This window comes from Melanerpes formicivorus, unplaced genomic scaffold (assembly GCF_026170545.1).
Source record: "Melanerpes formicivorus ecotype bairdi unplaced genomic scaffold, bMelFor1.0.p_v2 SCAF_246, whole genome shotgun sequence".
NCBI classification, from domain to species: domain Eukaryota; kingdom Metazoa; phylum Chordata; class Aves; order Piciformes; family Picidae; genus Melanerpes; species Melanerpes formicivorus.
Genome location: NW_027142598.1, coordinates 117943 through 142968, shown reverse-complemented (window position 1 = coordinate 142968; position 25026 = coordinate 117943). Strand labels below are relative to the sequence as shown.

The 25026-nt window shown below is 62.6% G+C and overlaps 2 protein-coding genes across 2 annotated transcripts; both read left to right on the top strand.

The window, feature by feature from the left end:
- Window positions 1-6189: 6189 nt before the first annotated feature.
- Window positions 6190-14581, top strand: LOC137458464 (kinesin-like protein KIF18B). Its single transcript, XM_068169937.1, has 16 exons — window positions 6190-6279; window positions 7193-7658; window positions 8193-8350; window positions 8770-8874; window positions 9153-9263; window positions 9425-9622; window positions 9744-9920; window positions 10177-10251; window positions 10370-10482; window positions 10786-10900; window positions 11129-11235; window positions 11886-12106; window positions 12591-12791; window positions 12886-13117; window positions 13530-13679; window positions 14473-14581. Exons 2-16 carry the CDS (start codon window positions 7346-7348, stop codon window positions 14579-14581), a joined length of 2385 nt encoding a protein of 794 aa, XP_068026038.1. The 5' UTR covers window positions 6190-6279; window positions 7193-7345.
- A 1144-nt stretch (window positions 14582-15725) lies between these two features.
- Window positions 15726-18147, top strand: LOC137458463 (tetra-peptide repeat homeobox protein 1-like). Its single transcript, XM_068169936.1, has 4 exons — window positions 15726-16187; window positions 16308-16403; window positions 16532-16606; window positions 16848-18147. Exons 1-4 carry the CDS (start codon window positions 16144-16146, stop codon window positions 18145-18147), a joined length of 1515 nt encoding a protein of 504 aa, XP_068026037.1. The 5' UTR covers window positions 15726-16143.
- Window positions 18148-25026: the final 6879 nt, after the last annotated feature.

Sequence of the window (25026 nt, the reverse complement as noted above, 5' to 3'; positions counted from 1 at the left end):
CTCAGCCTTCTTCTCTCCAGACTCAACAGCCCCAGGGCTCTCAGCCTCTCCTCCCCAGGCAGTGCTGCAGTCCCTTCAGCAGCCTTGCAGCCCTCCCTTGGACTCTCTCTAGCAGTCCCTGTCCCTCCTGAATTGGGGAGCCCAGAGCTGGATGCAATATTGCAGGTGAGGTCTCAGCAGGGCAGAGCAGAGGGGGAGGAGAACCTCCCTGGCTCTGCTGGACACCTCCTCTGAATGCCCCCCAGGACCCCCTTGGCCTTCTTGGCTCCCAGGGCACATTGCTGTCCCATGCAGAGCTTGCTGCCCACCAGCACTCCCAGCTCCTTCTCCCCAGGACTGCTCTCCAGCAGATCCCCTAATTAATCACCCAGTTAATTTCATACTGGAAGTCAATTTTGGTGTAGGCAGCAACAAGAATTCTTTTTTATTATCTCAAAGCAGTTTGTTAGGGATCATGTCCATGACTGAGGCTTAACATAAAATAGAATCATGGAGTCACTCCAGCTGGAAAAGTTCTCTAAGATCATCAAGTTCAATCATGAACCTTACTGCACCCTGCCCAGGAAGCCACATCCCAGAGTGCCATATTCACTCATTCCTGGAACACCTACAGGCATGGGGACTCCACCACCTCCCTGGGCAGCCTGTGCCAATCCCTGACCACTCTGGCAGGAAAGACTTTTCCTGATCTCCAGACTAAACCTCCCTTGGTGCAACTTGAGGTTGTTTTCTCTTGTCCTGTGACTTGCATCTAGGGAGAAGAGCCCAACCCCACTCCACTCCAATCTCCTTTCATGGAGACTCCCATGAGTCTCTTCCCCATGAGTCTCTCTTCTCCAGGCTGAACAGCCCTACTTTGCTCAGCTGCTCCTCTGCAGCCCTGTCCTCCAGACCCTTCCTCAGCTGTATTGCCCTTCCCTGTACCAGCTGCAGGACTCCAATGGCCTCCTTGTAGTGAGGAGCCCAAAATTCCTCAAGGTGTGGCCTCACCAGTGCCCAGCACAGGGGCACAATCATAGAATCAACAAGGTTGGGAAAGACCTCAGAGATCATCGAGTCCAACCTAGCACCCAACACCCCCAGACAACCAAACCATGGCTCCAAGTGCCTCATCCAATCCCCTTTTGAACACCTCCAGGGATGGTGGCTCCACCACCTCCCTGGGCAGCACATTCAAATGGCAAATTACTCTACCAGTGAAGAACTTTCTCCTCACCTCCAGCCTAAACTTCCCCTGGCACACCTTAAGACTGTGTCCTCTTGTTCTGCTGCTGGCTGCCTGGGAGAAAAGACCAACCCCCACCTCCCTTCAGGGAGTTGTAGAGAGCAATGAGGTCTCCCCTGAGCCTCCTCTTCTCCAGGCTAAGCAACCCCAGCTCCCTCAGCCTCTCCTCACAGGGCTGTGCTCCAGACCCCTCCCCAGCTTTCTTGCCCTTCTCTGGACACCTTCCAGCATCTCAACATCTTTCCTAACCTGAGGGGCCCAGAACTGGACAGGAGGAGTTAGGTATTGGGTGAGAGGTTGGACTTGATGATCTCTGAGGTCTTTTCCAACCTGATTGATTCTGAGATTCTGTGATTCTATGACTCCAATCACTTCCAAACCCACCTGTGACAGTTTCTACCTCCTCAGAGGTCACAAGTTCAGGATAATGCTGGGAAGTGCTTCCCCAGGCTCTCGTTTGGTTTCAGTGTCATTTTTATTCCAGGCCTTTTGTCTCCTTAGCACCAGAACAAGCTGAACACAAGCAAGTGATGCCAAACACTGCCCCACAGCCTCCTCAGTTAACAGCAGGAAGGACTTGTTGTGGTTTAGGGAGTTCAGTAAGCAGAATGTCCTCACCAACAAATCAATGATTTGATTAATCAGTTCCTAGTTAGTCAGCAACACAGAGAGAATAAATGCTGCAGACCACCCAGACTGTGAGACAGCAAAACCTCTCATGAAAGCCACTGTTGTGCTCATAGTAAAGAACTTCTTCCTCATCCAATCCAAACCTACCCTGCTCCAGTTTCAAGCCACTGCCCCTGGTCCTCTGGCTGCATACCTTTGGAAACAGCTCCTCCTCAGCCCCCTTCAGCCACTGGAAGGCTACTGTAAGGTCTCCTTGGAGCCTTTGCTCCCCAAGCTGAACTCCTTCAACTCTCCCAGACTGTCTTTATAGGAGAGATGCTCCATGCTGCTGCTCTCAGCTTTGTGGCCTTCCTTGGGGCCTCTTGGTATAGAATCATTGAATCACTAAGGGTGGAAAAGACCTCAGAGATCATCAAGTCCAACCTGCCACCCAACAGCTCCTGACAACTAAACCATGGCTCCAAATGCCAAGGTTGAACACCTCCAGGGATGGTGACTCCACCACCTCCCTGGGCAGCACATCCCAATGGCCAATTTCTCCTCAGCTCCAGCCTGAGTCTCCCCTGGCACAGCTCCCCTGAGTCTCCTCTTCTCCAGGCTAAGCAACCCCAGCTCCCTCAGCCTCTCCTCACAGGGCTGTGCTCCAGACCCCTCCCCAGCATCGTTGCCCTTCTCTGGACACCTTCAAGTCTCTCAATGTCCTTCTGAAACTGAGGAGCCCAGAACTGGACACAGGACTCAAGGTGTGGCCTAAGCAGTGCTGAGCACAGGGCACAATGACTTCCCTGCTCCTCCTGGCCACACTACTCCTGATGCAGGCCAGGATGCCCTTGGCCCTCTTGGCCCTGTGGGCACACTGCAGGCTCATGTTCAGCTGCTGTGCACCAGCACCCCCAGGTCCCTCTCTGCCTGGCTGCTCTCAGCCACTCTGACCCCAGCCTGTAGCACTGCCAGGGGTTGCTGTGGCCACTGTGCAGCACCTGGCACTTGGATGTGGTCAATCTCCTGCAGGAATCCTCTAGCTACTAAATTCTTCAGGACATAGCTTCCTCCTCCTTGCTGCTGCAAGACTTATTGTTGGAAACCACCAGTAACTAATTACAGACCAGGTCCTTGTGTCAGGAGCTCCAAAAGAAAGGAAATATTCATTAGAGATGTCTGCTTCCCCTCCAAACGAAATAGCACCCACAAGCAACTCCTTATGGGCCATAACTGAGGGAGTGGAGCCTGCAATGAGCAAGGGCAGGTGTCATGCCAGGGCTGTGGTCACTGAAAGTCCTCCTAAGATGTAATCTGGCAGAGAGAGTGCACAGCAAGCCCTTGAATCATAGAATCATAGGGAAGGCTGCCTGGGGAGGTGGTAGAGTCACATCCCTGGAAGTATCTCAGAGAGCTGTGGATGTGAGTCATGGTCCAGACAGGGGACTGGTGGTGCTTTGTGAGAGTGATCTCAAATGCAACAACTCAGGAGACTACACCAGGGGTTCACTTCCATCAACAGTGAACCTTCACTGTGTCATCACAGAATGCCAGGGGGGGAAGGGACCCCCAGAGCTCATCCAGGCCAACCCCCCTGCCAGAGCAGGAGCACCCAGAGCAGGTCACACAGCAACACAGCCAGGCAGGTCTTGAATAGCTCCACAGAGGGAGACTCCACAACCCCCCTGGGCAGCCTGCTCCAGGCTTCTCTCACCCTCACAGGGGAAAAATTCTTCCTCCTCTTTCCATGGCACTTCCTCTGCCTCAGCTTCCACCCCTGCCCCTTGTGCTGCCATTGGGCATCCCCCAGCAGAGCCTGGCTCCAGCCTCTGGGCACTCCCCCTGCACAGCTTTAGCCACAGCAAGGAGCTCACCCTCAGGTTCCTCCTCTGCAAGCTCCAGAGCCCTCAGCTGCCTCAGGCTCTCCTCCTAAGGAAGATCTTCCACTGCCTGCAGCATCTTTGTGGCTCTGTGCTGGACTCTCTCAAGCAGCTCCCTGTCCCTCTTGACCTGAGGGGCCCAGAACTGGACACAAGATTCCAGATGTGGCCTCAGCAGGGCAGAGCAGAGGGGGAGGAGAACCTCTCTTGACCTACTCACCACAGCCCTTCTAACCCACCCCAGGATGCCCTTGGCCTTCTTGGCCACCAGAGCACATTGCTGGCTGATGCTCAACCTCCCATCCAGCAGCACCCCCAGGTCCCTTTCCCCTTCCCTGCTCTCCAGCAGCTCAGTCCCCAGCCTGTACTGCTGCATGGAGTTGTTCCTTCCCAGGTGCAAGACTCTCCCCTGGCTCTTGTTGAACTTCATCAAATTTCTCCCTGCCCAGCTCTCAGCCTGTCCAGGTCTTGCTGCATGGCAGCACAACCTTCTGGTGTGTCAGCCACTCCTCCCAGCTTGGTGCCAGCAGCAGACTTGCTGGCAGTGCCCTCTGGCACTGTTTGCCCATAAGCTGGTGTGCAATAGGTAGGGAAAAGTGAGAGGAGAAAGGTGGAAAGGTAAAGTGAAGAGAGGAAGAAGTTTATGGCTACCACCACTGTGAGGGTCCAAAGCTGTCTCTCTGGTGCAGTCCTGCTGCTCCTTCTGATCTTCTCTGGATCCTGGTGGGGAAAGCTTTCCTCCTGGGTATTCTTTGCCTTCTTGTGGCAGCCTCTTCCTCTTCTTCTTCTTCTTCTTCTTCTTCTTGTAACCTGTCCCATTGAAAAGGAGACCTCTGTTATAACCAGCTTCACACCTGCCTGTGTCCAAACTCCTCCTCTTTCTCCCCCTCCTGCCCCCAAGAGTAAGGCTTCCACTCATGCCCAAGGAGGAGTGCCTGAGGTGGGGTCTGGGCCCAAGGCATGGTCTGCCTTGGAGCTGGGCAGCTGTGGGCCAGGAGCTGTGTTTGTGTATTCTAATGACATCAGAAGGAGCAGAGCTGCTTCCACCCTCAACAGACCTGGGATGCTGTGGTTCCACACTGCCAGTCACAGAGTCACAGAAACACTCAGGTTGCAAAAGAGCCTCAGGGTCACCAAGGCCAACCCAGAACCCTGCTCTGCAAGGGTCACCCCTCAACCATAGCCCCAAGCACCACAGCCAAACCACAGGAACACATCCAGACAGGGATGGAAAGGCTCCAGAGAAGGAGACTCCACACTTTCTGTGCTTGGATCCTGGCTGGGGAGGAGCTGGGCAAAGAGGAATCCCTGGGGAGCTGCTTGGCAGCTCAGGGGCAGCCCGAAGCCCCCACACTGTCCCCTACCCTGTGAGGGCTGTGCCCCCTGGGGGCCTTCAGGGAGTCTGTGGGGCTGGAGGTGCCCTGACCCCAGGGGCTGGCACAGCCACTGTCCCTGGGGCTGTCCCTGGGGGGCAGGGTGGGGATGCCAAGTGCCACTTGTGGGGTACCTCGGTGCCCCAGAGCAGCTGTCTGTGTGGGCAGAAGCCCTGCCTGGCACTGCTGCCAGCGGCCCAGGACAGCCCCCAGGGCACAGAGCTGGCTAGGCACGAAAGGCAATCCAGCAGCCTCAGTGCCACCAGCCCTCTGCTCCCCAGAGCCTCTGGGTCCCCAGAGCTGGCACCCAGGGGACATGGGGCTGCAGGGAGGCCTCTGCCCCGGGCCTGGCTGGGTGCCAATGGCCTCTTTGCCTTCCTCAGAGCCCTTTGCCCCCCGGGGGCGGGCAGCAGGCACAGAGCTGATGCAGGCAGCAGGGCAGGCAGAGCAATCTATGCCTCAGGCTGGGAGTGAGGATGGGGACCAGGTGCCTGCAGCAGAGCCAGGGCAGCAGGTCAGTGCCTGCAGGGCAGGACTCAAGAGCAGAACCTCTCAGCACTGCCCTGCAGCTCTCTGGTTCCCTACTGCAACTCCTGCCCCACGAGCAGCAGCTGGGCAAGGAGCTCGGGGCCAGCGTGGGGCTGGGTTAAGCAGCTGATTGCCAGCTGCCCTCTACAGCAAAGCCTCTGCTCGGGACAGGGACTGCGGCAGCCGGCAGGAGCGGAGCTGCGTTTGCTGCTTGTGCCCAGCGCTGCCTCCTGCCCTTCTCTGCTCTCTCGGCAGCCCCGCAGCATCCTTCAGGCCCTCTGAGCGGCAGCGCAGCGAGAGGAGCCCCAGAGTGCTCCGCGCCCCGGCTCGGAGAGCACAGCCCTTGGCGATGTGTGGGCAGCGCTGCGGCTGGGGCCGGGGCCGGGGTGGGGGACCCCTTGCAGGCCCTGAGGGGTGCCCGGGGCTGGCTCCTCAGGGCAAAGATGGCGGCCAGGCCCCGGCGGCCTACAGCTCCCATGGTGCACTGCGCGGAGCGGCCGCGGCTCGCGGGCGGAGCGGCCGGCAGCGGGCGGGGCTCGTGGGCGGGAGCGGGCGGGGCTCGCGTTGCTGAAGAGCCAATGGGAGGCTCTGCTCGACGATTGACCAATGAGCGCAGGGGGCGTGGTCGGCGGGACTGTTTGAGCCCTCATCGGTGGAAGCAGCGGTAGGAGGAGCTCCGGGGCCCAAAGGGCTAAGGGAGAGGGATGGGGACGGGGACGGGGATGGCTGCGGGGGCCGGGGGCAGCCTGGAAAGGCAGGGGAGGACTGCGGGGCTGAGGCAGGATTGCGGGTTCCGCGGGGCTGAGGCGGGCTGCGGGGCTGAGGCAGGATTGCGGGATCCGGGACAGCCTGCAAGGTCAGGGGCAGCCTGTGGGGGCTGCGGGGCTGCGGCGGGCTGCGGGAGGCGGCGGTGGAAGCGCCCTGGGCAGTGCTGGGTGCGGGGCCGGGGGAGCGTTGCGGGGCCGGGGCTGTGGAGCGTTGCGGAGCCGGAGCCGGGCCCGGGGGAGCGTTGCGTGGCGGGGCCGGGGCCGGGGGAGCGTGGCGGGGCCGGGGCCGGGGGAGCGTTGCGGGACCGAGGCTGTGGAGCGTTGCGGGGCCGGGGGTGCGTTGCGGGGCCGGGGCCGGGGGAGCGTGGCGGGACCGAGGCTGGGGAGCGTGGCGGGGCCGGGGCCGGGGGAGCGTTGCGGGACCGAGGCTGTGGAGCGTGGCGGGGCCGGGGCCCGGGGGAGCGTGGCGGGGCCGGGGCTGTGGAGCGTGGCGGGGCCGGGCCCGGGGGAGCGTGGCGGGGCCGGGGCCGGTGGATCGCGGCCGAGGCTGTGGAGGGGCTCTGGGGACCCGCGGTGGGGTCGGAGCGTTGGGGCGGTTGTGAGGACCCGCAGGGGATGCAGGCTCCTTCCGGACGGGGAGAAGGCGCAGGGCTGGGGGGGTGTAACGGCAGCCCCGGCGGCAGCGGCGGCGGTTAGGGCAGGCAGGGCTCGGGAGCAGGCTCCGGGCTCGAGAGGTAAAGGCTTTCTCCAGCCTCAGGCTCCCCCTCCGCCGCTTCCCCTCCCCGCCTGACCCTTGTTGTCTCTTCTCAGAGTGCACTCTCAGGACTTTCGAGCCCAGAGCTGTGTTCTTCGGTGTTCTTCAGCCGGCGCTTTCCTTCGAGCGGTGCTTTTCTTGTGGCGGTGCTGTGCGAACCCTGAGGGGAGTGCCCTGAGCCTTGTGTCACCTTCGTCGCCGCCGCCGCCATGGCGGCGGCCCCTGCCCCCCAGGAGGGCACCGTGACCGTCATGGTGCGAGTGCGACCCCCGGCCCCCGGCGAGGGAGCCGCGCAGCACCCGCTGCTGAGGGTGGTCGACCATCACACCCTCCTGTTCGACCCTGAGGGGACTGCTGGTGCCTCCGGCGGTGTGCTGCCTGCTGGCCGCGGCAAGAACCCAGGCAAACATCAGAAGTTCCTCTTCGACCGGGTTTTTGCTGAGCAGGCCACCCAGGAGGAGGTGTTCCAGCACACCACCCGCCAGATGGTCGATACTCTCCTCGACGGCTACAACTGCTCTGGTGAGCCCTAGCAGCCTGCTCTGGCCCTTGCAGGAGCTCCTGCCCATCTGCCCCTGCTCTGGGTGGGCTCAGCAGAGCTGGGGGTTGGTTCCAGAAGCCCTGAGCGGCTGTGGCAGCAGTGGGGATGCAGCGGCTCTGCAGAAAGAGAAAGCCTTGACCTTGTTGTTGGCACCAAGCTGGGGCCGTGACAAGTGTGGCCGGGACAGGGCCAGTGCTGGCCTGGAGATGTCATCCGAGGGCTCTGGGGGCAGGCAGGGCCCAGGCCAGCAAGAGGAGAGCAGAGACAAGCCCAGATGAGTGTGGAGTCCTGCCTGTGGGGTGGCATCAGCTGGGAGCCCTGTGCAGGCTGGGCAGCAGGCTGGTGCAGAGGGCCCCGGGGGCCCTGCTGGACAGGATGTGAGTGGGAGGCAGCAGTGCCCCACAGCAGGAGCTGGGTTTGGGGCTGTGTCCCCAGCTGAGGCAGAGCTGGCAGCATCCCCCCAGTGCTGCTGTCGATGGAGGCTGCTCTCAGGGCTCCTCCCTTTCTCCTCCCAGTGTTTGCCTACGGAGCAACCGGAGCAGGGAAAACCTACACCATGCTGGGCTCGGAGAACAGCCCTGGCATCATCTACCTCACCATGGAGGAGCTGTTCAGGAGGCTGGAGGCCAGGCAGGAGCAGAAGAGCTGCGAGGTCCTGGTCTCCTACCTGGAGGTAGGCTGTGCCCAGCTGTGCCCCTCCTGCTGCCAGGCCACCACCTCCAAGGTCTGGGCTTGTAGTGCCAGGGCTACCCCTGTGCTGCCAGCTGTGCCCAGGGCAGCCCCAGACTGGAAGCAGGCTGCCCCTGGCCAGGCTGCTGGGCTGGTGCTGCTGGCCTGCCCCCTCTGGAGCTGGGGGCCACAGGGCAATGAGGGCTTCCTGGCTGCAAGGCCTTTGGAGGAGCAGTGGCTCAGTGCCTGGCTGCTGAAGCCTCCTGAGCTGTCCCCTGCCTTAGGGCACCTTCAGCTGCTCCTGCTGGCGGCAGGTGCCAGAGGTGCTGTTGGGTGGGCAGCAGGCCCTGGGGTCCCAAGCTCCTCTGCCTGCTGCCCTCTGGGGCCCCAAGCCTCATCCTGAGCTGGAGCTGCCTGCTGCAGGTCTACAACGAGCAGATCCGTGACCTGCTGGAGCCCAAGGGCCCTCTGCCCATCCGGGAGGATCCTGAGAGAGGAGCTGTGGTTCAGGGCCTCTCCATCCAGCAGGTGGGGGTGGAAGCAGGCACAAGGTGTGGGCAGCGCTGTGCCCGCCCCAGGGGTGCCAGCTGGGACCGGGGGAGCTGGAGGGGGAGGGGAGGGCTGCGGGGCCCCGGGGCAGGGGCTGCGGGGCCCCGGGGGTGCCGGCTGGGTGGGTGCCGGCTGGCAGCAGCGCTGAGCCCGAGGCCAGAGGAGCCCTGCAGGGGCGCAGGAGGCCTCAGCCTGTGGGCGCTCGGTGCCCGTGCCGGGGCTGCGCTGATCCCTGCCCTCTGCCTGCTCCCCGCCAGCCCAGCTCGGCAGAGCAGCTCCTGCAGATGCTGCTCGGGGGCAGCAGGAACCGCACGCAGCATGCCACCGATGCCAACGCCTCCTCCTCCCGCTCCCACGCCGTGCTGCAGGTGAGGGGTGGTGCTTGGGGCAGCCCTTGGCACCGCTGCCCGGAGGGGGGCAGGCGGCGATGCTGTGCCAGGGCCGGCGTGCCAGGGCTGCTGCCGCGGCTGCGAGCGGCGAGCCCGAGCGTCCTGCGGAGCTGCAGCCTGCCCTCTGTGTGCCCTGCCAGGTCTACGTGAAGCAGCAGGACCGCGCCGAGGGCCTCGCTGGGGCCGTGCGGGTGGCCAAGATGAGCTTGGTCGACCTGGCCGGCTCGGAGCGAGCCGCGGTGGCCAAGACCAGCGGCGAGCGGCTGCGGGAGGGAGCCAGCATCAACCGCTCGCTGCTGGCCCTGCTCAGCGTCATCCAGGCGCTGGCTGGGGCCAAGGTGAGGCTGCCGCTGAGGGGCCCTGAGCGCCGTCCCCACGGCAGAGCTGCCGTGGGCTGGGCCTGGCCGGGGCTGGGAGCCGAGGGCCAGCCCCTGAGCGGAGCCTCGCTGTGCCGGGCAGGGCAAGCAGAGCCACGTCCCGTACCGGGACAGCAAGCTGACGCGGCTGCTGAAGGACTCCATCGGCGGCAACTGCCGCACCCTGATGCTGGCTGCCCTCAGCCCCTCGCCGCTCTGCTGCCAGGACACCCTCAACACCCTCAAGTATGCCAGCAGGGCCAAGGAGATCCAGGTCTCGGTGAGCACCTCGCCCCGCGGCCGGCAGCTGCTGGGGCTGGCTGGGAAGGAGCCTGGGGCAGGCTGCTGCGGGCTGCTGCCTCCCTGCCGCCTCCCTGCTGCAGCCGGGCTGCCTCTGGAGCCCCTCTCAGAGTCAGCTGCAGCCCCTCGGGCCCCACCAGCCCAGGGCAGGCTGAGGAGCTGCCCCGCTGCCGCCTCAGCGGAGGGGAAGGAGCTGTCCCGGGGCTGCTCTCAGCTCCGCTCCTCCCTCCCCGCAGCTCAAGAGCAACCTGCCGAGCCCGGACTCCCACGTCTGTCCGTACGTTGTGCTGTGTGCGCAGCTGAGAGCGGAGGTGAGCTGCCGGGGGCAGGGCTGGGCTCTGTCTGCGGCTCTGCTTTGCCTGGCACCCAGCCTGCTGAGCTGCTGGGGCTCAGGGCATGCTCTGAGCCAGGGCTGCCCCTTGCTCACAGGTGGCAGAGCTGCAGGCCAAGCTCCGTGCCTATGAGGATGCTGCCCGCGGGGCACAGAGCCAGGCGCCAGAGCCGCTGCCTGCCCTCGGCTCCAGCCCCTTGGAGCTGCCCAGGTGAGGCTGCTGGGCAGGAGGGAGGGAGCCTGGGCTGGCACCTTGGGGTCCCCCAGGGCCAGGAGCTTGCAGAGTTTGGCTGCTGGCTGCAGCCCAAGTGGCTGCCAGGACGCAGCTGAGCTGCTCTGCTGCTGTGCCACAGCCTCTCCGCTGCCCAGCTGGAGTGAGGAGCCTGGCAGCCCCCAGAGCTGGGGGACAAAGGCCAAAGCTGCCCTTGGCTCCATCCCAAACCTTGGTAGGCCAAGGGATGGCTTCCCCAGAGGCTCTTCCCTGGCTCAGGGGCTGCTGCTGTGACTTGTGTAGGGTGGAGGAGGCTGTGCCCGAGGCGTGCCTGGAGCTCCCTGGTGGGGAGAGTGCTGGAGAGCAGCAGGAGCTGGCAGCTGGGTGTCCTGCTGCCTTGCAGCTGGCCTTGGAGGAGGTGAGAGGAGGGCTTGGCCTGGTGATGGGACCCAGCTCAGGTACCTTGCTGGGCTGCACTGGGCAGGCTGGGAGAGGGCAGGAGCTGAGCTGCTCTGGGAGGTCTGGGCTCAGCAGGTGCTGGGCTGTGGAGTGCTGGAGAAAGCTCTGAGCCTGGCAGGGAAGGGGCAGCTGGGGGCCCAGGCTCAGCTCAGCTCTGGCCTGATGCTGCTCTGGGGGCTTGCTGCAGGCTGCAGAGGAAAGGTCTGCCCCAGCCATCCAGCAGGCAGATGTGCAGCAGGAAGCAAAGGAAGCAGCCCCCCTCCTGCAGGGCTTGACTGCCAGCCAGCCAGAGGGGTGAGTGTCCTTGTGCCCCCTCCCTGTGCCACTTGCTCCTGGCTGCTCAGAGAGTTTCAACCTTCCTGTGGTGTGCAGCCCCCTGAGGGTGCTGGAGGTGGGGGAGGGCCCAGGCCTTGGCTTACAGAGCAGTGCCTGCCCTCTGAGGTGGGATTTGGCTCCTAGAGAGCCAGTCCCAGGGGAGAAGCTCCCCTGGAAGGGTCAGCAGGGAAGGTTTCCAGGCACAGCAGCTGAGAGCCTTCAGTGCCTCTTGCCAGGCCTGGAGCTGCCTCCCCCAGGGCTCTGCTGCTGCCTCTGCTCCCCGAGGTGCTGCCCTGGCACCACCTGCTGCTGTCTGTGCCCCAATGTCCTGGCAGGGGGAAGGTCTCCCGAGGGAGGCTGCCTGTGCTGTGTGCCTGAGGCCCAGCACAGCTCTGGGGCTGCTGTTGGGTGCCCTGCAGCCCACAGGTGATCTCCCAGCTCAGGTCCTGCAGTGCCAGCCTGGGCACCCCTCAGTCTCAAAGCTTGCCTGGCCCAGAGCTCCGCCCAGGCTGTGCCCCAGCTGAGGAGGGGGCTCAGAGGTGCTGCTGGTGGTGCTGAGCCTGTCTTGGGTGCCAGGGGCTGAGGTTCAGCCCCTGACTGCTCCTTGGCTCTGTCTCTCTCTGCCCCAGGGCTGCAGCTGCTGCCAGGAGCTCCTCCCCAGAGCAGCAGTCCCTGCCCCAGGCTGGCAGCTTCCTTGCTGCTGCTGTGGCCTCTGAGGCACTGCAGCCCCTGGCCCCTCAGGAGGCTGCTGCCAGCCAGGAGCAGGCCTCCTCCCCAGGGAGGGCTGCAGAGGCCAGCAGGGCCAGCCCAGCCCAGAGGAGCCAGCAGGGCAGTGCTGCTGAGGATCCAGGTTGGTGCCCTCTCTCTCCTCTGTCCCAGGCTCTGCTGCAGGGCTGGGGGGTGGTGGGGGGCAGCTGCCAGCTGTGGGCACAGGGCAGGGGCAGAAGTTTCTCCTGCCCTGGCACCCAGTGGGGTCTGAGCCTGCCTTTATCTCCTGTGGGTGACTGCTCTGGGCTGCATCTGCCCCGCTCAGCCCAGCTGTGGCCTGGCTGCTGGCAGCCTGTGTCTGGGCAGGGCTGACCTCTTCCTCCTCATCCTCGGTGCCCATGCATGAGGCCAGCAGCAGAGCCTGGCTCTGCAGAGGCTGCTGCTGGGCACAGGCCAGGCCCTGCCCCGGGGCACTTGCTCTGGGCCCAGGATGGTTGGTGCTGGCTCTTGGGCTTGGTGTGGTTTGGGGCAGTCCCAGCAAAGAGCTGAGGGGGGTGGGGGGCAGGGGGGGAGGGCCTGGGAGCTGCAGCCAGGGAGCTGACTCGGTCTCTGCTCTGCTCCTCCAGCCGAGAGCTGCGTGGCTGTGCCTGGTGCCCCCGTGACCAGCTCTCCCCTGCCAGGCTGGCAGCACCTGGCTGCGCTCAGCAGTGCCAGGCTGCTGGCCCTCAGCCCCATCGGGAAGAGGAGGAGGTCCCCTGAGATGCCAACTCCTGCCCAGCCGGCCTCTGCCTGCAGCCTCTCCCCGCGGCCCAAACGCCGGCGGCCGAGTGGGCAGCCGGCAGAGGCTGCCAGGGCGGCACAGAGCCCCCCCCAGCCCCTGCCCCCCGGCTGCAGCCCCCCCAGCCCCTGTGGCGCTGCCAGCCTGGCCCTGCGGCTCCAGCCTGTGCCCGGAGAGGCTCTCCCGGAGCCGCCTGCCCCTGGCGCCGCTGGCAGCTCCCCAGGGCTGTGCCCTGCCCCCGGGCCCTGACCTGGATGGCACCTACCAGGTGTGCAGGCTGCCAGCCTCAGCCAGCCCTGGGCCCCCGGGCTGCAGGGGCCTGGAGCCCCCCAGCCAGGACCTCCTCCGGCAGCAGGATGCCCTCTCGGTGCCCAAGTGAGTGCCGCCCTGGGGCCCTCCCTGCGGGGTTGGGGACCCCCTGGGTGCCTCCTGGGGGGGTGGCTGCGGCTCTGTGGGGAGGGAGGGTGGGCAGGGGGCACAGGGCTGGGGGGTGGGCAGCAGTGGGCTGAGCTCACCTGGGCAGGGGTTGCTGAAGAGAAAAAGCCAAGCAGAAGGCCCCCCTGTGTGCCACTTGCCCTGGCACAGTGTGTGCCCCCTCCTCCTGCACGTAGCTGCCCCAGGGATGAGCTCTGCCTCAAAGCTTGCCTGGCCCAGAGCTCCCCCCAGGCTGTGCCCCAGCTGAGGAGGGGGCTCAGAGGTGCTGCTGGTGGTGCTGAGCCTGTCTTGGGTGCCAGGGGCTGAGGTTCAGCCCCTGACTGCTCCTTGGCTCTGTCTCTCTCTGCCCCAGGGCTGCAGCTGCTGCCAGGAGCCATGAGCTCAATGTCACCTACCAGGTCTGCAGGCTGCCAGCCTCAGGCAGCAGCCCTGAGCCCTTGGGCTGCAGGGGCCTGGAGCCCCCAGGCTGGCAGCACAAGCAGGATGCCCTCTCGGTGCCCAAGTGAGTGCTGCCCTGGGGCCTTCCCTGTGGCTTTGGGGATCCTGCCCTCCATGGCTGGGTGCCTCCTGGGGGGGTGGCTGCAGCTCTGTGGAGGGCAGAGGGTGGGCAGGAGGCACTTGGCCAGCAGGCACAGGCTGAGCTCACCTGGGCACGGCTGCACAGGGCAGAGAGCATTCCAAGGGAAGCTTTTCCTGCTCCTGCTCCTCCCTTTGGCCCTGGAGCATCCTCCAGATTGCTTCAGGAGTGCTGGCTGGGAGCAGGTTGGGCATCTGCTCTCCTGGCACTGGGGGTCAGGGCTGTGCCCTTGGGGGCCTGGGCATCTTTGGGGTGGCTTTTGGCTGGTGCAGCAAAGAGGCTCTGGCTCTTCTGGAGCCCTGTGGCTGTGCAGAGGCTGAGCCCCACCTGGCCCTGGTGGTGCAGGACACCCCCAGGGAGACCTCCTTGCTTCTGGGGCTCTGCAAATAGCTCAGAGTGAGGAGGGCTGGAAATGGGGACAGGGCAGGGCCCAGCCCCGTGCCAGGGGCAGTCAGGATCCCCCCTGGCACTAACCATCTCTGCCCTGCCTGCAGGCCCTGCAAGCTGGCCTGTGCCCCACGGACACCCTCTGTGCCCAGGCTGCCTGTGGGCTGCAGAGCCTCTGCCCTGAAGCAGAAGGCAGCTGAGAGGTGAGAGAGCTGCCAGCAGCTGCCTGTGCTCCCCAGTGTGGGCCCTGCCCCATGGCTGCAGCTGCACCTTGCCAGTGCCCTCTGCCCCGAGCCTGCCTGGGTGCCAATGGCCTCTTTGCCTCCCTCAGAGCCCTTTGCCCCCCCGGGGGTGGACAGCGGAGCCGCATCCCCCAGCTGCGCAGCAGGCAGCGAGCTGCCAAGGCCTCTGCAGCCCAGGTGAGGCTGCCCTGGGAGTGAGCCCTGCTGCTGTGCCAGCCCCGTGCCAGCTGGAGCAGAGCCCTGCCATGGGGATGGTTGGTGCTGGGGGTGGCTGCAGCCTGCTGCTGTGCCAGCCCCGTGCCAGCTGGAGCAGAGCCCTGCCATGGGGATGGTTGGTGCTGGGGGGTGGCTGCAGCCTGCTGCTGTGCCAGCCCCGTGCCAGCTGGAGGCACAGCCCTGCCATGGGGATGGTTGGTGCTGGGGGTGGCTGCAGCCTGCTGCTGTGCCAGCCCCGTGCCAGCTGGAGGCACAGCCCTGCCATGGGGATGGTTGGTGCTGGGGGGTGGCTGCAGCCTGCTGCTGTGCCAGCCCCGTGCCAGCTGGAGGCACAGCCCTGCCATGGGGATGGTTGGTGCTGGGGGTGGCTGCAGCCTGCTGCTGTGCCAGCCCCGTGCCAGCTGGAGCAGAGCCCTGCCATGGGGATGGTTGGTGCTGGGGGAGGGCAATAGAGCAGGTATCTGCCAGGGCCTGGGTGTGCCCGGCGCTGCCTGCTGCCCTTCTCTCCTCTCTCTGCAGCCCCAGAGCATCCTTCAGGCCCTCTGAGCAGCAGCGCAGCAGGAGCAGCCCCAGAGTGCCTCCAGCCCCGGGTGAGAGAGCAGAGCCCCTGGGGAGGTGTGGACAGCCCTGGGCGTGCCCCGTGCGGGCCCTGGTGGGTGCCCGGTGCTGGCTTCTCAGCGCTGCTGAGGGGCAGGCGGCGCTGGGCTGGCCGCGGGGGCTGGTCGGGGCCGGAGCTGCCGGCAGGGAGCTGGGAGGAGAAGCTGCCAGGGCAGGGCTGGGGCTGAGGGCAAAGATGGCGGCCGGGCCCCGGCGGCCTACGGCTCCCATGGTGCTCTGCGCGGGCGGGAGGGGGCGGGGCTGTCGGCGTTCGAGAGCCAATGGGGGGCTGCGTTCGGGCACCGGCCAGTGAGCGCAGGGGGCGTGTCCGGCGGCAGCGTTTGAAGCCCTGCGGCGCAGGCGGCGGTGAGTAGCACTGGGGCCCCGGGAGCGGCGAGGCAGAGGGATGGGGACGGCTGCGGGGAGCGGGGGCTGGGGGAGGCAGGGAGTGCTGGAGGCGGCGGTGGCGGCAGCGCTGGGGGGAAGCTGGGGAGGGCGCCGGGGAGGGCTAGAGGCCGGGGATGTGGGCGTGGGGAGGGGGTTGGGGATCAGGGATCAGGGCTCTGGATGTGGGGGCGTCCCGGGGCGGTTGTAGGAGCGTTAGGGTGGCTGTGGGGACCCCAGGGTGATGTAGGATCCTTGCAGACGCTGGGAACCTGTAGGGCTGGAGGGTATTGGAAGGGCAGCTCTCGGGGTACCGGTGGGAGTTACCACAGGGGGGGTGTGGGAGCAGGGTCCCGGGTGGGGGGCTGGGGGTGTCCAGGCTTTCTCCAGCCTGCGGCTCCCCCTCCGCCGCTTCCCCTCCCTGCCTGACCTTTTTTTCTCCCGAGAGTGCGCCCTCAGGACGTTGGAGCCCGGAGCTGTGTTCTTCAGCCAGTGCTGTCCTTGGAGCGGTGCTGTGCGGACCCCAGGGGCAGTGCCCTCAGCCCTGCGTCGTCGTCGCCGCCATGGTGCTGGTCCCTCCCCCCAGGAGGGCGCCGTGGCCGTCACGGTGCGAGTGCGACCCCTGGCCCCCAGGGAGGGAGCCACGCAGCACCCAGGTGCCTCCCAGCCCCGTGCCAGGGGCAGTCAGGATCCCCCCTGGCACTAACCATCTCTGCCCTGCCTGCAGGCCCTGCAAGCTGGCCTGTGCCCCACGGACACCCTCTGTGCCCAGGCTCCCTGTGGACTGCAGAGCCTCTGCCCTGAAGCAGGAGGCAGCTGAGAGGTGAGAGAGCTGCCAGCAGGTGCCTGTGCTCCCCAGTGTGGGCCCTGCCCCATGGCTGCAGCTGCACCTTGCCTGTGGCCTCTGCCCTGAGCCTGGCTGGGTGCCAATGGCCTCTTTGCCTTTCCCAGAGCCCTTTGCCCCCCGGAGAGTGGGCAGTGGAACTCCAGAGCAGGAACAGAGCTGCCCTGTCCTCTGCAGCCCAGGTGAGGCTGCCCTGGGAACCACTCAGCCAGGAGTGAGCCCTGCCCCGCGGCAGCCTGCAGCCTGCTGCTGTGCCAGCCCTGTGCCAGCTGCGAGGCAAAGCCCTGGCAGGGGCATGGTTGGTGCTGGGGGGAGGGCGGGAGAGCAGGGAGGTGCCAGTGCCTGGGTGTGCCTCAGGAGGGGAGCTGCGTTTGCTGCTTGTGCCCCAGAGCTGCCTGATGCCCTTCTCTCCTCTCTCTGCAGCCCCGGAGCATCCTTCAGGCCCTGTGAACGGCAGTGCAGCAAGAGGAGCCCCAGAGTGCTCCCAGGCTTCGGCAGCAACCTCTCTCCTTCCAGCCCCCATCCAGTGAAAACTTCAGCAGCCAGGACCCCAGCCCAAGCTGGAGGTCCCGTCGGCGGCGTCCCTGCCCCCGGTCCCGGTCCCCATCCCGTCCCTGTCCCTGGTCCCGTCGCATCCGTGCCGTCCCTGCCCCGGGCCCTGGTCCCGTCGCGTCCGCGCCGCCCCTGCCCCGGTCCCGGTCCCGTCCCGTCCGCTCCATCCCTGCCCCGGTCCCCGGTCCCGTCGCGTCCGCGCCGTCCCTGCCCCGGTCCCCGGTCCCGTCGCGTCCGCGCCGTCCCTGCCCCGGTCCCCGGTCCCGTCGCGTCCGCGCCGTCCCTGCCCCGGTCCCTGGTCCCGTCGCGTCCGCCGTGTCCCTGCCCCGGTCCCTGGTCCCGTCGCGTCCGCCGTGTCCCTGCCCCGGTCCCTGGTCCCGTCGCGTCCGCCGTGTCCCTGCCCCGGTCCCTGGTCCCGTCGCGTCCGCCGTGTCCCTGCCCCGGTCCCTGGTCCCGTCGCGTCCGCCGTGTCCCTGCCCCGGTCCCTGGTCCCGTCGCGTCCGCCGTGTCCCTGCCCCGGTCCCTGGTCCCGTCGCGTCCGCCGTGTCCCTGCCCCGGTCCCTGGTCCCGTCGCGTCCGCCGTGTCCCTGCCCCGGTCCCTGGTCCCGTCGCGTCCGCCGTGTCCCTGCCCCGGTCCCTGGTCCCGTCGCGTCCGCCGTGTCCCTGCCCCGGTCCCTGGTCCCGTCGCGTCCGCCGTGTCCCTGCCCCCGTCCCTGGTCCCGTCCCGTCCGCGCCGTCCCTGCCCCCGTCCCTGGTCCCGTCCCGTCCGCGCCGTCCCTGCCCCCGTCCCTGGTCCCGTCCCGTCCGCCGCGCCCCTGCCCCCGGTCCCCACCCCGGTCCCCGTCCGCGGCTTCCCTGGCCCCGGCCCGTCCGCAGCGTCCCGGCCCCGTCCCTTTTTGCAGCTCGGTTCCCCCTACCCCACTTCGCGGTTCCCGGCCCTGTCCCCTCCCCTCTGCGGCGCGGTTCCCCCCTCTGTTTGTGTTGTTCACTAAAGGTTTGGTTTTTGGTTCTTCAGACCTTTTCTGGCTGCTTTTTCCCTCCCCTTGGGGGACCCTGGGGCTGGGGCTCCCTCGGGGGTTGCCTGGGCCAGGCCATTCCTCCTGGCCTGGGCTCTAGTCTGGCTTCCCCCTCTCTACCATCATCGCAGGGGCTCTGGGGCTCTTCTTCTTAGCCTCTGTGGATCAGGCAGCCCCACTCATCTTCACAGGGGGAAGTTGAAACCAAAGGGCTCTCTTCTTTCATCCCCAACCTCCTGTGCTGCAGTTTCCATCCATTGCCCCTTGGCCTATCCCAGGGCACAGTGAGCAGAGGCTGTCCCTGTCCCTTCCTTCCTGACCCCCAGCCCTCAGCTCTTGATAGCCATTGATCAGATCCCTCTCAGCCTTCTCCTCTCCAGACTCAACAGCCCCAGGGCTCTCAGCCTCTCCTCCCCAGGCAGTGCTGCAGTCCCTTCAGCAGCCTTGCAGCCCTCCCTTGGACTCTCTCTAGCAGTCCCTGTCCCTCCTGACCTGGGGAGCCCAGAGCTGGATGCAATATTCCAGGTGGGGTCTCAGCAGGGCAGAGTAGAGGGGGAGGAGAACCTCCCTGGCTCTGCTGGACACACTCCCCTGAATGCCCCCCAGGACCCCCTTGGCCTTCTTGGCCCCCAGGGCACATTGCTGTCCCATGCAGAGCTTGCTGCCCCCCAGCACTCCCAGGTCCTGTTTCAACCTCTTCAAGGATGTGCTGCCTGTGGGAGCCTGGATGCTGCTCAGGGCTCCTGTGAGGAGCTCCAGACAATGAAATACTCTCTTCACTTCTTTTGATCCCCTGTTCCAAACCATTTCCCCTTGTGCCTCACAGCCAGCAATTTGATAACCTCTCCCACTGCCAGCCACACAAGGTGAGTTTCTCACATCAATCTTCATGCTACCTGTGCTTGCAGACAGGGCAAGATCAGCTAGGAGTCCTCAGGGAAAGGGCAAAACAAACCAAGGTTCTTTTGAGACCTTCAGAATGCCAAATCATTTGTTACTCAGGTGTCAACCACCTGAGTTTCACCAATCATCTTTAATTCTTGTGAGGTGCTGAAGTCAGAACTGGGGGTGGGGGTGGCTGACACCCCTCAGGCTGTGCTGTCATCCAGGGAACTCTGGAAGAGCTGAGAGCTGGCTGCAGGCAAACCTCATGGAGGTCAGCCAGGACAAGAGCAGGGTCTTGCATCTGGGGAGGAGTAACAGCAGGCACCAGGACAGGTTAGGAGCTGTCCTGCTGGAGAGCAGCTCCATGGAGTCCTTGTGGACAAGTTCTGCATGGGACAGCAATGTGCCCTGGGGGCCAAGAGAGCCAATGGGGTCCTGGGGTGCAGCTAGGAAAGTGTGGCCAGCAGGGCTGGGGAGGTTCTGCTCCCCCTCTGCTCTGCCCTGCTCAGACCACAGCTGCAATCCTGTGTCCAGCTCTGGGCTCCCCAGGTCAAGAGAGACAGAGACCTGCTGGAGAGAGTCCAAGGGAGAGCCAGGAGGATGCTTAGGGGACTTGAGGATCTCCCATGTGAAGAGAGACTGAGAGCCCTGGGGCTGTTTAGTCTGGAGAAGAGGAGGCTCAGGGGAGACCTTCTTGCTCTCTCCAACTCCCTGAAGGGTGGTTGTAGCCAGGTGGGGGTTGGTTTCTTCTCCCAGGCACCCAGCAGCAGAACAAGAGGCCACAGTCTCAAGCTGTGCCAGAGGAGATTCAGGCTAGAGCTGAGGAGAAATTGGCCATTGGAATGTGCTGCCCAGGGAGGTGTTGGAGTCACCATCCCTGGAGGTGTTCAACCTTGGCATTTGGAGCCATGGTTTAGTTGTCAGGAACTGTTGGGTGGCAGGTTGGACTTGATGATCTCTGAGGTCTTTTCCACCCTTAGTGATTCAATGATTCTATACCAAGAGGCCCCAAGGAAGGCCACAAAGCTGAGAGCAGCAGCGTGGAGCATCTCTCCTATAAAGACAGTCTGGGAGAGTTGAAGGAGTTCAGCTTGGGGAGCAAAGGCTCCAAGGAGACCTTACAGTAGCCTTCCAGTGGCTGAAGGGGGCTGAGGAGGAGCTGTTTCCAAAGGTATGCAGCCAGAGGACCAGGGGCAGTGGCTTGAAACTGGAGCAGGGTAGGTTTGGATTGGATGAGGAAGAAGTTCTTTACTATGAGCACAACAGTGGCTTTCATGAGAGGTTTTGCTGTCTCACAGTCTGGGTGGTCTGCAGCATTTATTCTCTCTGTGTTGCTGACTAACTAGGAACTGATTAATCAAATCATTGATTTGTTGGTGAGGACATTCTGCTTACTGAACTCCCTAAACCACAACAAGTCCTTCCTGCTGTTAACTGAGGAGGCTGTGGGGCAGTGTTTGGCATCACTTGCTTGTGTTCAGCTTGTTCTGGTGCTAAGGAGACAAAAGGCCTGGAATAAAAATGACACTGAAACCAAATGAGAGCCTGGGGAAGCACTTCCCAGCATTATCCTGAACTTGTGACCTCTGAGGAGGTAGAAACTGTCACAGGTGGGTTTGGAAGTGATTGGAGTCATAGAATCACAGAATCTCAGAATCAATCAGGTTGGAAAAGACCTCAGAGATCATCAAGTCCAACCTCTCACCCAATACCTAACTCCTCCTGTCCAGTTCTGGGCCCCTCAGGTTAGGAAAGATGTTGAGATGCTGGAAGGTGTCCAGAGAAGGGCAAGAAAGCTGGGGAGGGGTCTGGAGCACAGCCCTGTGAGGAGAGGCTGAGGGAGCTGGGGTTGCTTAGCCTGGAGAAGAGGAGGCTCAGGGGAGACCTCATTGCTCTCTACAACTCCCTGAAGGGAGGTGGGGGTTGGTCTTTTCTCCCAGGCAGCCAGCAGCAGAACAAGAGGACACAGTCTTAAGGTGTGCCAGGGGAAGTTTAGGCTGGAGGTGAGGAGAAAGTTCTTCACTGGTAGAGTAATTTGCCATTTGAATGTGCTGCCCAGGGAGGTGGTGGAGCCACCATCCCTGGAGGTGTTCAAAAGGGGATTGGATGAGGCACTTGGAGCCATAGTTTGGTTGTCTGGGGGTGTTGGGTGCTAGGTTGGACTCGATGATCTCTGAGGTCTTTCCCAACCTTGTTGATTCTATGATTGTGCCCCTGTGCTGGGCACTGGTGAGGCCACACCTTGAGGAATTTTGGGCTTCTCACTACAAGGAGACCATTGGAGTCCTGCAGCTGGTACAGGGAAGGGCAATACAGCTGAGGAAGGGTCTGGAGGACAGGGCTGCAGAGGAGCAGCTGAGCAAAGTAGGGCTGTTCAGCCTGGAGAAGAGAGACTCATGGGGAAGAGACTCATGGGAGTCTCCATGAAAGGAGATTGGAGTGGAGTGGGGTTGGGCTCTTCTCCCTAGATGCAAGTCACAGGACAAGAGAAAACAACCTCAAGTTGCACCAAGGGAGGTTTAGTCTGGAGATCAGGAAAAGTCTTTCCTGCCAGAGTGGTCAGGGATTGGCACAGGCTGCCCAGGGAGGTGGTGGAGTCCCCATGCCTGTAGGTGTTCCAGGAATGAGTGAATATGGCACTTTGGGATGTGGCTTCCTGGGCAGGGTGCAGTAAGGTTCATGATTGAACTTGATGATCTTAGAGAACTTTTCCAGCTGGAGTGACTCTATGATTCTATTTTATGTTAAGCCTCAGTCATGGACATGATCCCTAACAAACTGCTTTGAGATAAGAAAAAAGAATTCTTGTTGCTGCCTGTACCAAAATTGACTTCCAGTATAAAATTAACTGGGTGATTAATCAGGGGATCTGCTGGAGAGCAGTCCTGGGGAGAAGGACCTGGGAGTGCTGGTGGGCAGCAAGCTCTGCATGGGACAGCAATGTGCCCTGGGAGCCAAGAAGGCCAAGGGGGTCCTGGGGGGCATTCAGGGGAGTGTGTCCAGCAGAGCCAGGGAGGTTCTCCTCCCCCTCTGCTCTGCCCTGCTGAGACCTCACCTGGAATATTGCATCCAGCTCTGGGCTCCCCAATTCAGGAGGGACAGGGACTGCTAGAGAGAGCCCAAGGGAGGGCTGCAAGGCTGCTGAAGGGACTGCAGCACTGCCTGGGGAGGAGAGGCTGAGAGCCCTGGGGCTGTTGAGTCTGGAGAGAAGAAGGCTGAGAGAGGATTTAATAAATGTTTATCCATATCTGGATATCCATATCCTGGATATCAGTGGATGGAAATTGCAGCACAGGAGGTTCCAGCTCAACATGAGGAGGAACTTCTTGACTGTGAGGGTCCCAGAGCCCTGGAGCAGGCTGCCCAGAGAGGTTGTGGAGTCTCCTTCTGTGGAGCCTTTCCATCCCTGTCTGGATGTGTTCCTGGGTGACCTGTGCTGGGTTCTATGCTCCTGCTCTGGCAGGGGGTTTGGACTGGAAGATCTGCAGTGGTCCCTTCCAACCCCTGACATCCTGTGAGCCTGTGAACTGTCTCAGACAAGAGAAAAAGCTCTTGGAGGAGACAGAAAAGATTCCTGTCAGTTAACTTCTGCATCCAAGCTTTTACCTTTAACACCACCACTCTTAAAACCCAAAGGTTATCATTTTGTTATGTCAGTGTGCAGAGCTCTTAGAGAGTCTGCCTCACCTGGGACACTCCTGCAGGTGAAACCTTCATTTAGGTAGTGAAAGGCTTCAAGCCTCTCAAGTTGCTGTGCATTCCTGATTGCACTCACACCTCCTCACTCAGCCAGAGCCTGGGGGCTTTGTTGTTTTGTTGGTTTTCTTTACCTCATCCACTCACCACCTGTGAGATTCAATGCCACCCAGCAAGCAGGGGCAAAGGATTTCTAGAAACACTGCTAATTTGCTGCCTCACTTTGCCTGCTGCAAAATTGAGTGCCCCCTCCCAGGAGCAACCTGGCTGCTTCTCCCTAAACACAGCAGTTGAGAGCGAGGGATCAAAAGGAGCTGTCGACACCTAGACTCCTGCCTTCTCCTAGGCATCAGGCATTTAGCTCACGTGGGCAGAGAATCAGAGAATCAATCAGGTTGGAAAAGACCTCAGAGATCATCAAGGCCAACCTGTCACCCAACACCTCCTGACTGCTAAACTATGGCTCCAAGTGCCACATCCAATCCCCTCCTGAACACCTCCAGGGATGGGGACTCCACCACCTCCCTGGGCAGCACATCCCAAGGGCCAATCTCTCTTTCTATGAAGAACTTCTTCCTAACCTCCAGCCTAAACTTCCCCTGGCACAGCTTGAGACTGTGTCCTCTTGTTCTGGTGCTGCTTGCCTGGGAGAAGAGACCAACCCCCACCTGGCTACAACCTCCCTTCAGGGAGCTGGAGAGGGCAATGAGGTCTCCCCTGAGCCTCCTCTTCTCCAGACTAAGCAACCCCAGCTCCCTCAGCCTCTCCTCACAGGGCTGTGTTCCAGACCCCTCCCCAGCATCGTTGCCCTTCTCTGGACACCTTCAAGTCTCTCAATGTCCTTCTGAAACTGAGGAGCCCAGAACTGGACACAGGACTCAAGGTGTGGCCTAACCAGTGCTGAGCACAGGGCACAATGACCTCCCTGCTCCTGCTGGCCACACTCTTCCTGATTCAGGCCAGGATGCCATTGGCCTTCTTGGCCCCCTGGGCACACTGCTGGCTCATGTTCAGCTGCTGTCCACCAGCACCCCCAGGTCCCTCTCGGCCACTCTGTCCCCAGCCTACAGCACTGCCTGGGGTTGCTGTGGCCAGTGTGTAGAACCTGGCACTCAGACCTGTTAAATGCCATCCTGTTGGACTCCACCCTTCTGTCCAGAATCCAAAGAAGAGCACTTCAAGATTATTAAACCCAACCAATCACCCAACCCTAACTAACCAACCAGACCATGGCACCAAGTCCCTCATCCACTCCCTTCTTATGCACCCCCAGGCATTATGACCCCAGCACCTCCCCTTGGGCAGCCACTCTGCCTGGGAAGAGCTGGGAACCCCTCTGGGCAGCCTGAGCCTTCAAGTGATGTGGTCCAGCAGCTGCAAACAGGCCACTTGGTTTGAGTAATCAACTCATTGAAGTTAATTGGCCTGTAGCCCTGGAATGTCTTTGTGCAACAGGAGCTCCCATTTCACTGGTATGCCTTCTGTGAAGCAGTAGTGGAGGAAGTAAATTCACTTCCTCTGTTCCCCTTCTCTTCCTCTCCCAACGAATTGCCAGCAGAGAGATGTTTGATTCTCTTAGAGCCATGTGGAGAAAGGCCTCACCCATGCAGCCCCTACACTTCTACCTGCTGCTATGCTAGCAAGTCATGTAACTGCTCTGAACTGGAACAGCATGGATCCCAGCCCACCATAACACAACAGTCTCACTAAGTTTAGGACAAATGACATCCCCAAAGAGCACACCATGGATATTAATGCTCAGTGTTGCTAGGCAGCACCTCCTTTCAGTGGTGCACAGGGGTAGACTGAAGAGGAGGTCTGTCCCTCTTGAGGAAGGCTTTCAGCTCCTGTGATTAATGCTGCTGAAGATTCATGCCTGCCTTTTGCTCTATGATCACTGCAAACCATACAGAAGGAGGTGGTGTGGACCTCTTTGAGGGGAGGGAGGCTCTACAGAAGGAGCTGGAAAGACTGAGCTGAGACCAACAGGATCACAGCATCATAGAATTGGCAGGGCTGGAAGGGACCTCAAGGCTCAGCCAGTGCCAACCCCCCTGCCATGGCCAGGGACACCTCACACTACAGCAGGTTGCTCACAGCCACCTCCAGCCTGGCTGCAAACACCTCCAGGCAGGAGGCTTCCACCACCTCCCTGGGCAGCCTGTGCCAGGCTCTCACCACTCTCATGGACAACAACTTCTTCCTCACAGCCAATCTCAATCTCCCCATTTCTAGTTCTGCTCCATCCCCCCCAGTCCTATCCCTCCCTGACACCCTCAAAAGTCCCTCCCCAGCTTTCTTGGAGCCCCCTGCAGATCCTGCAAGGCCACAATGAGGTCTCCTGGGAGCCTTCTCCTCTCCAGCCTGCACAACCCCAACTCTCTCAGTCTGTCCTCACAGCAGAGCAGCTCCAGCCCTCTGCTCCTCCTCGTGGCCCTTCTCTGGACACCTTC

Excerpts from the sequence above, each read along its gene's own strand:
- LOC137458464 (XM_068169937.1), top strand. The coding sequence starts at position 7,346 with ATGGCGGCGGCCCCTGCCCCCCAGGAGGGCACCGTGACCGTCATGGTG. Across the intron at positions 7,659-8,192 it reads CGACGGCTACAACTGCTCTG|TGTTTGCCTACGGAGCAACC; the intron begins GTGAGCCCTAGC and ends TTCTCCTCCCAG. Across the intron at positions 12,107-12,590 it reads CAGTGCTGCTGAGGATCCAG|CCGAGAGCTGCGTGGCTGTG; the intron begins GTTGGTGCCCTC and ends CTGCTCCTCCAG.
- LOC137458463 (XM_068169936.1), top strand. The coding sequence starts at position 16,144 with ATGGTGCTGGTCCCTCCCCCCAGGAGGGCGCCGTGGCCGTCACG. Across the intron at positions 16,188-16,307 it reads AGGGCGCCGTGGCCGTCACG|GCCCTGCAAGCTGGCCTGTG; the intron begins GTGCGAGTGCGA and ends CCCTGCCTGCAG. Across the intron at positions 16,607-16,847 it reads CCCTGTCCTCTGCAGCCCAG|CCCCGGAGCATCCTTCAGGC; the intron begins GTGAGGCTGCCC and ends CTCTCTCTGCAG.